Source organism: Sardina pilchardus, chromosome 16 (genome assembly GCF_963854185.1).
Source record: "Sardina pilchardus chromosome 16, fSarPil1.1, whole genome shotgun sequence".
In the NCBI taxonomy this organism is placed as follows: domain Eukaryota; kingdom Metazoa; phylum Chordata; class Actinopteri; order Clupeiformes; family Clupeidae; genus Sardina; species Sardina pilchardus.
In genome coordinates this window covers 3,794,641-3,804,046 of record NC_085009.1, presented here as the reverse complement: position 1 = coordinate 3,804,046, position 9,406 = coordinate 3,794,641, and the positions used below count along the sequence as shown (strand labels likewise).

Below are 9,406 nucleotides of genomic sequence, written 5' to 3'. Positions count from 1 at the left end.
CCACCATGGATACCCTAGCAACAAATGTTTCAAAATAAAAGTCCTCACTAGCAAGTTAGCTAGTTAGCATGGTTAGCATAGTTAGCATTTTTAGCATAACTGCTAGAAATGATTAGCTAAGTTAGCTAATCAACCTGGTTAGCATTTTTAGCATAGTTAGCATTGTTAGCATAATTAGCATTTTTAGCATAACTGCAAAAAATCATCGACTAAGTTAGCTAATCAACCTGGTTAGCATTGTTAACAATTTTAGCATTGTTAACAATTTTAACATTGTTAGCATGTTTAGCATTATTGTTAGAAATCATCAGTTAAGTTAGCTAATCAGCCTGGTTAGCATTGTTAGTAAAGTTAGCATTGTTACCATAGTTAGCATTTGTAGCATAACTGCTAGAAATCATTAGCTAAGTTAGCTAATCAACCTGGTTAGCACTGTGAGCATCGTTAACATTTTTACCATAACTGCAAGAAATCAGTAGCTAAGTTACCCAATCAACCTGGTTATCATTGTTACCATAGTTAACATTTTAGCATTAATATAAATCATTAGTTAAGTTAGAACTGGAATGTTTCAGCTTCAAACTGTCTACCTTCACACTATCAACTCTCTGTAAACTATGCAACAACCATGTTTACCCTAGCTACACCTTAGTAACTATATCTACATTATCTATCTATTTTTGCATTTTCATGCACTGGTAATTCCTTGGAATTGCATTTCTAGTTATTATTCTTCTTCTAACGCACGCAAATCAGCTAGAACCGTTTAACGTAGAAACTTCATTCAAACTGCGTTACGTAGGTCTTACTTAGGACATGTGTGCTATGACTTTTCAACTTTGTAACTTTTATACTTTTTAAACTATTAGTTAAAAACTATTACAATTTCCCCCATAGACTTAACATTGCTCATTATGACATCACGGCAGCAATTAGAATCTTACTCCAGCTGGTCAGCCACCTGGGCACCAACTGTCAGTTTCTCTCAGGCTTTACAATCTCTCTGAAGACTACATATTCTGTTCCCCTGGGGCCGGTTGCACCAACAGGGCTTACGCCCGGTCTTATGCTACGCCGGTCTTAACTCAACGTTCTAAGTCCAATAAGATTGTTACGCCCGTTGCACCATCGGGGCTTAAGCCTTCTACTCGCTAAGACCGGGCGTAAATTTTAGGCCTAGTCGGGGGTAGGCGTAAATATTAAGATATAGCCCAGTTTCTATAGCTACGACGAGAACCGCAGCCCAACTGTAAAAAAAAATGGCTCGTCTGATACATAGGGTGTACAATGAGAGAGCCTTCAGGCGAGAGAGGATAATTAGGGACAGAAGTAATCCGCTCGATATGTATGATGACGTGGAGCTAATCGAAAGGTTTCGGTTCACAAGAAGAGACCTCTTTTCCCTAATTGATGAACTTTCGCCAGATCTTCAATTCGTCTCCGACCGTAACGCAGCATTAACACCAACTTTACAGGTGTTAATAACCCTGCGCTTTTACGCAAACGGAGCCTTTCAAAACACCGTAGGGGACATGGTTGGAGTCCACAGGTCAACAGCCTGTCGCGTAATCCGCAGGGTCTCCTTGGCACTGAGTCGCCGTCTACCGCGATATGCCCACCTCCCGAATGAAGCAGAGTCTGCCATAATGAAGCAGAAATTTCGCCAGGCCTCTGGCATACCCGGCATCGTGGGTTGCATAGATGGGACCCATGTCCGCATCCAGGCACCATCCGAACACGAGTATCTGTACATCAACCGAAAAGGATACCACTCAATCAACGTGCAGATTGCTTGCGATGCCAGTTACAGCATTTTTAACTTGGTGGCAAGGTGGCCTGGGTCAACCCACGATGCCAGAATACTCCGGGAAAGCCAACTGAGCAACACCTTTGAGGCTGGAGGAGTAAGTGGCTTCCTTCTCGGCGACAGTGGCTACCCCTTGAAACGGTGGTTAATGACACCCATCATCGCTCCCAGGACCCAGCAAGAACGGCGGTACAATACTATCCACGCCGCCACTAGGTCTACCGTCGAGCGATGCATCGGAGTGCTCAAGCGCAGGTAAGCTTATACACCTAGGACACTGACATTAGCCTATCTGCTACCCATGATGTTGATTCTGGCATATGCCTATCTTAATAATAGGCCTATTTACATCAACCAAGAAATCTAAACGTCATTATGCGAGAAATGTTTTTAGTAAGCCTAATCAACGGTGAACTGGTTCTAGGTTCCACTGTCTACATGGGGAGATGCGGATGCACCCGGAGAGAGTGTGCACGGTGATTGCAGCATGCACCGTACTCCACAATATCTGCATCAGCAAAAGGATCCCCCTACCAATGGAAAATGACCTGCTGCCAGAGGAAGATGAGGCTCATGTCCCTGTGGCTCATGATGATGTCTCTGGACGACTTGTCCGAGCTCACATTATTAATAATTTATAGGTGTGTGTGTGTGTGTGTGTGTGTGTGTGTGTGTGTGTGTGTGTGTGTGTGTGTGTGTGTGTGTGTGTGTGTGTGTGTGTGTGTGTGCGTGCGTGCGTGCGTGCGTGCGTGCGTGCGTGCGTGCGTGCGTGCGTGCGTGCGTGCGTGCGTGCGTGCGTGCGTGCGTGCGTGCGTGTGTGTGTGCGTGCGTGCGCACTGCGCAGAAACGTAATGAATAAATTAACCATTTAATACCGATGTCATTTGACTAATTGTGATTTTATTAGCCTATAGGCTACTCTTAACTTGGTCAATTATAGTCAGGGCTACAGAATAACAAATGATCGCTCCTCCTCCTCCTCAAAAAAAATCGAATTGCTTGGCCCAGTTATTTGCTGCTGGAGCAACTGAATTTCCAGCCGAAGCTTTTGTTTTTCCAGCTCCAATTTTTCCTGCTCTGTGTGCAGCTTGTTGGTTTCAGCCTCCACTCGAATGATCTCTTTCTCCAGAAGGATATGGTGTAGGCCTAGGTCAGCTCTCCGTTTTGCTGGTGGCGGATGGCTTGCGGAACAATGAGCAGGGCTAGTAGACGAACGCGCAGCATCTGAGTCTATAAAAGTAAAGGGTCGATTAGACAGTATCCTAACCTTTTGGAAAATGTTTACTTAAATGAAAAGGTATTGTTTTTTGTGTTCTTGGCTTACACACCTTCACACTCCTCCTCCACACTCTCGTTAGCACAGCTGACAGACAACTCCCCCTCTCCGCCTTCGCAGCCAAGGATGTCGCCGCTCTCCACACCATCCAAACCAACAAAGGCCGGGCTATCTTCGCCAAATATGTCAATTATGATGTCGCTATATATTGACGGTTTCGGAGGAGGGCCCCCACCTGTAGGTTTTCTTTTTTTGTCCGATGCGTCTTTCCTGGCTTTGCTGAGCAGGTCTTTCCATTTTTTTTTTATGTCTTTCGCGGAACGGTGGCAGTCAGCGCAGTCATTGACCGCCTCCGTTATCTCCCCCCAAATTAAAAGTTTTCGTTTGTTCGTTACCGAATTAGACTGCTTGGCAGTGAGCACATCTTTGTGCTGGCTATACAGTTCAATTAATCTTCTAATCTCCATGTCAGAGAAGTTAATCTTTCTTGTCTTTGGGGTCGACATCGTAGATTTCTAGAATCTAGAAAGATCAAAGCGTTCAATGACAGTTAATGACCGAAACCGTTTAGTGTATCCTAGCAACGTCTGTTCTTAATTCTAATTCGGAATTCTCACATGGACGCGCATCGCTAAGACCGGGTGTAGTTAAGACCAGGCGTAAGTTCTGCTGGTGCAACTGACCTAGGTTGAATTCCAAAGACAGGTCTTAACAAAGACCAATTTAGCAGTTAAGACCAGGCGTAGCTAAGCCCTGTTGGTGCAACCGGCCTATTGTAGCCTATCCTCTGCGCACAACAGTATCAAAATAAGTCCTCCTAATTCCATCCAACTTTATATCCATTCATCTTCTTCAAACCATTCACTCATCCACCCATTCTAAACAGTCTGCCTATCAACATCAATTAGACGCTCTACATTCAACTTTTAAACAATCTACTCTGTCTCAGGCTGGCTCTCTTAAGACTAGCCAGTTAAATTGATTACACCTGTATCTGTATCCACTACTCTCAGTAGAGAGCTGTCTCTCCATTCTACAAGAATATAAGGCACATTCCATCCAACATTCTATCCATTCATTTTCTTCAGACCATTCACTCATCCACCCATTAAACTGTCTATCAACATCTATTAAACAATCTGTCTATCAACATCCATTAAACTCTCTGTCTATCAACATTAATTAGACTATCTACATTCAACTTTTAAATTATTTACTCTGTCTCAGGCTTTAAGAGTACACTCTGGCTCTCTTAAGACTAGCCAGTTAAATTGATTACACCTGTATCAACTACTCTCAGATAGCTGTATCAGTGTCTCTCTTAACAAGAATATAAGGCACATTCCATCCAACCTTCTATCCATTCATCTTCTTCAGACCATTCACTCATCCACCCATTAAACTGTCAATCAATATCTATTAAACAATCTGCCTATCAACATCCATTAAACATTCTGTCTATCAACATTAATTAGACTATCTACATACAGCTTTTAAAGTATTTACTGTGGGTCCCTCTCAAGCAGCGTTTATATGTCCTCCCTCGCTCCTCGATCCTCAATGATCTACATAAAGAAAGATAGAAGAAGGGCTAGACTATCCCATTGTTGCCGCTCCATCATTCTTTATGTAGATCAGTGAGGAGCGAGAGAGGACGCGTAAACGCTATATGAGAGGCACCTTCTGTCTCAGGCTTTAAGCATACAATCTCATTAAGACTACAGATCCTGTTTCACTACTTCCTCTGTCCACAACTGTTTCAAAATAAAGGTCCTCACTGCAATAATACACTATTAAATCATTTAACCACTGAAACTACTCAACTATTGAACTGTTCAACCATTCCAACTGTCAGTTATCATCCACTATGCCTCCAGTCAACTACATGAAACCTCCATGTACCTAGCAACCAACATAGCCACCATTAAAATTAAGTGTTTATGACCGTTTCCATAGCAACCAACATGATTATACTGCAGTAACTTCTTGTTTCCTGATAGTGGCCACCATGGATACCCTAGCAACAAATGTTTCAAAATAAAAGTCCTCACTAGCAAGTTAGCTAGTTAGCATGGTTAGCATTGTTAGCATAGTTAGCATTTTTAGCATAACTGCAAAAAATCATCAACTAAGTTAGCTAATCAACCTGGTTAGCATTGTTAGCAAATGTAGCATTGTTAGCATAGTTGGCATTTTTAGCATTACTGCTAGAAATCATCGGTTAAGTTAGCTAATCAACCTGGTTAGCATTGTTACTAAAGTTAGCATTGCTAGCATAATAAGCATTTTTAGCGTAACTGCTAGAAATCATTAGCTAATTTAGCTAATCAACATTTTAACATGAATAGAAATCATTAGTTAAGTTAGAACTGGAACGTTTCATCTTTAAACTGTCTACCTTCACACTATCAACTCTCTGTAAACTATGCAACCACCATGTTTACCCTAGCTACACCTTAGTAACCATATCTACATTATCTATCTATTTTTGCATTTTCATGCACTGGTAATTCCTTGGAATTGCATTTCTAGTTAAACTTCTTCTTCTAACGCTCGCAATTCAGCTTCAACCGTTTAACGTAGAAACTTCATTCAAACTTTGTTGCGTAGGTCTTGCTTATGCCATATGTGCTTTGTATTTTTCAACTTTGTAACTTTTATACTTTTTAAACTATTAGTTAAAAACTATCACCATTTCCCCCATAGACTTAACATTGCTCATTATGACATCACGGCAGCAATTAGAATGTTACCCCAGCTGGTCAGCCACCTGGGCACCAACTGTCAGTTTCTCTCAGGCTCCTCTCTGAAGACTACATATTCTGTTCCCCTGTATCCTCTGCGCACAACAGTATCAAAATAAGTCCTCCTAATTCCATCCAACTTTATATCCATTCATCTTCTTCAAACCATTCACTCATCCACCCATTCTAAACAGTCTGCCTATCAACAACATCAATTAGACGCTCTACATTGAACTTTTAAACAATCTACTCTGTCTCAGGCTGGCTCTCTTAAGACTAGCCAGTTAAATTGATTACACCTGTATCTGTATCCACTACTCTCAGTAGAGAGCTGTGTCTCTCCATTCTACAAGAATATAAGGCACATTCCATCTAACATTCTATCCATTCATCTTCTTCAGACCATTCACTCATCCACCCATTAAACTGTCTATCAACATCTATTAAACAATCTGTCTATCAACATCCATTAAACTCTCTGTCTATCAACATTAATTAGACTATCTACATTCAACTTTTAAATTATTTACTCTGTCTCAGGCTTTAAGAGTAGCCTACTCTGGCTCTCTTAAGACTAGCCAGTTAAATTGATTACACCTGTGTCAACTACTCTCAGAGAGCTGTATCAGTGTCTCTCTTAACAAGAATATAAGGCACATTCCATCCAACCTTCTATCCATTCATCTTCTTCAGACCATTCACTCATCCACCCATTAAACTGTCAATCAATATCTATTAAACAATCTGCCTATCAACATCCATTAAACAGTCTGTCTATCAACATTAATTAGACTATCTACATACAACTTTTAAAGTATTTACTGTGGGTCCCTCTCAAGCAGCGTTTATATGTCCTCCCTCGCTCCTCGATCCTCAATGATCTACATAAAGAAAGATAGAAGAAGGGCTAGACTATCCCATTGTTGCCGCTCCATCATTCTTTATGTAGATCAGTGAGGAGCGAGAGAGGACGCGTAAACGCTATATGAGAGGCACCTTCTGTCTCAGGCTTTAAGCATACAATCTCATTAAGACTACAGATCCTGTTTCACTACTTCCTCTGTCCACAACTGTTTCAAAATAAAGGTCCTCACTGCAATAATACACTATTAAATCATTTAACCACTGAAACTACTCAACTATTGAACTGTTCAACCATTCCAACTGTCAGTTATCATCCACTATGCCTCCAGTCAACTACATGAAACCTCCATGTACCTAGCAACCAACATAGCCACCATTAAAATTAAGTGTTTATGACCGTTTCCATAGCAACCAACATGATTATACTGCAGTAACTTCTTGTTTCCTGATAGTGGCCACCATGGATACCCTAGCAACAAATGTTTCAAAATAAAAGTCCTCACTAGCAAGTTAGCTAGTTAGCATGGTTAGCATTGTTAGCATAGTTAGCATTTTTAGCATAACTGCAAAAAATCATCAACTAAGTTAGCTAATCAACCTGGTTAGCATTGTTAGCAAATGTAGCATTGTTAGCATAGTTGGCATTTTTAGCATTACTGCTAGAAATCATCGGTTAAGTTAGCTAATCAACCTGGTTAGCATTGTTACTAAAGTTAGCATTGCTAGCATAATAAGCATTTTTAGCGTAACTGCTAGAAATCATTAGCTAATTTAGCTAATCAACATTTTAACATGAATAGAAATCATTAGTTAAGTTAGAACTGGAACGTTTCATCTTTAAACTGTCTACCTTCACACTATCAACTCTCTGTAAACTATGCAACCACCATGTTTACCCTAGCTACACCTTAGTAACCATATCTACATTATCTATCTATTTTTGCATTTTCATGCACTGGTAATTCCTTGGAATTGCATTTCTAGTTAAACTTCTTCTTCTAACGCTCGCAATTCAGCTTCAACCGTTTAACGTAGAAACTTCATTCAAACTTTGTTGCGTAGGTCTTGCTTATGCCATATGTGCTTTGTATTTTTCAACTTTGTAACTTTTATACTTTTTAAACTATTAGTTAAAAACTATCACCATTTCCCCCATAGACTTAACATTGCTCATTATGACATCACGGCAGCAATTAGAATGTTACCCCAGCTGGTCAGCCACCTGGGCACCAACTGTCAGTTTCTCTCAGGCTCCTCTCTGAAGACTACATATTCTGTTCCCCTGTATCCTCTGCGCACAACAGTATCAAAATAAGTCCTCCTAATTCCATCCAACTTTATATCCATTCATCTTCTTCAAACCATTCACTCATCCACCCATTCTAAACAGTCTGCCTATCAACAACATCAATTAGACGCTCTACATTGAACTTTTAAACAATCTACTCTGTCTCAGGCTGGCTCTCTTAAGACTAGCCAGTTAAATTGATTACACCTGTATCTGTATCCACTACTCTCAGTAGAGAGCTGTGTCTCTCCATTCTACAAGAATATAAGGCACATTCCATCTAACATTCTATCCATTCATCTTCTTCAGACCATTCACTCATCCACCCATTAAACTGTCTATCAACATCTATTAAACAATCTGTCTATCAACATCCATTAAACTCTCTGTCTATCAACATTAATTAGACTATCTACATTCAACTTTTAAATTATTTACTCTGTCTCAGGCTTTAAGAGTAGCCTACTCTGGCTCTCTTAAGACTAGCCAGTTAAATTGATTACACCTGTGTCAACTACTCTCAGAGAGCTGTATCAGTGTCTCTCTTAACAAGAATATAAGGCACATTCCATCCAACCTTCTATCCATTCATCTTCTTCAGACCATTCACTCATCCACCCATTAAACTGTCAATCAATATCTATTAAACAATCTGCCTATCAACATCCATTAAACAGTCTGTCTATCAACATTAATTAGACTATCTACATACAACTTTTAAAGTATTTACTGTGGGTCCCTCTCAAGCAGCGTTTATATGTCCTCCCTCGCTCCTCGATCCACAATGATCTACATAAAGAAAGATAGAAGAAGGGCTAGACTATCCCATTGTTGCCACTCCATCATTCTTTATGTAGATCAGTGAGGAGCGAGAGAGGACGCGTAAACGCTATATGAGAGGCACCTTCTGTCTCAGGCTTTAAGCATACAATCTCATTAAGACTACAGATCCTGTTTCACTACGTCCTCTGTCCACAACTGTTTCAAAATAAAGGTCCTCACTGCAATAATACACTATTAAATCATTTAACCATTAAAAACTACTCAACTATTGAACTGTTCAACCATTCCAACTGTCAGTTATCATCCACTATGCCTCCAGTCAACTACATGAAACCTCCATGTACCTAGCAACCAACATAGCAACCATTAAAATTAAGTGTTTATGACCGTTTCCATAGCAACCAAGATGATTATACTGCAGTAACTTCTTGTTTCCTGATAGTGGCCACCATGGATACCCTAGCAACAAATGTTTCAAAATAAAAGTCTTCACTAGCAAGTTAGCTAGTTAGCATGGTTAGCATTGTTAGCATTTTTAGTATAACTGCAAAAAATCATCAACTAAGTTAGCTAATCAACCTGGTTAGCATTGTTAGTAAATTTAGCATTGTTAGCATTTTTAGCATTACTGCTAGAAATCATCG

At 40.2% G+C, this 9,406-nt stretch overlaps 1 protein-coding gene across 1 annotated transcript; it reads left to right on the top strand.

The window, feature by feature from the left end:
- Positions 1-1,646: 1,646 nt before the first annotated feature.
- On the top strand, positions 1,647-2,951 carry LOC134060482 (putative nuclease HARBI1). The gene is made up of 3 exons (XM_062517207.1): positions 1,647-2,062; positions 2,232-2,418; positions 2,895-2,951. Exons 1-3 carry the CDS (start codon positions 1,647-1,649, stop codon positions 2,949-2,951), a joined length of 660 nt encoding a protein of 219 aa, XP_062373191.1.
- Positions 2,952-9,406: the final 6,455 nt, after the last annotated feature.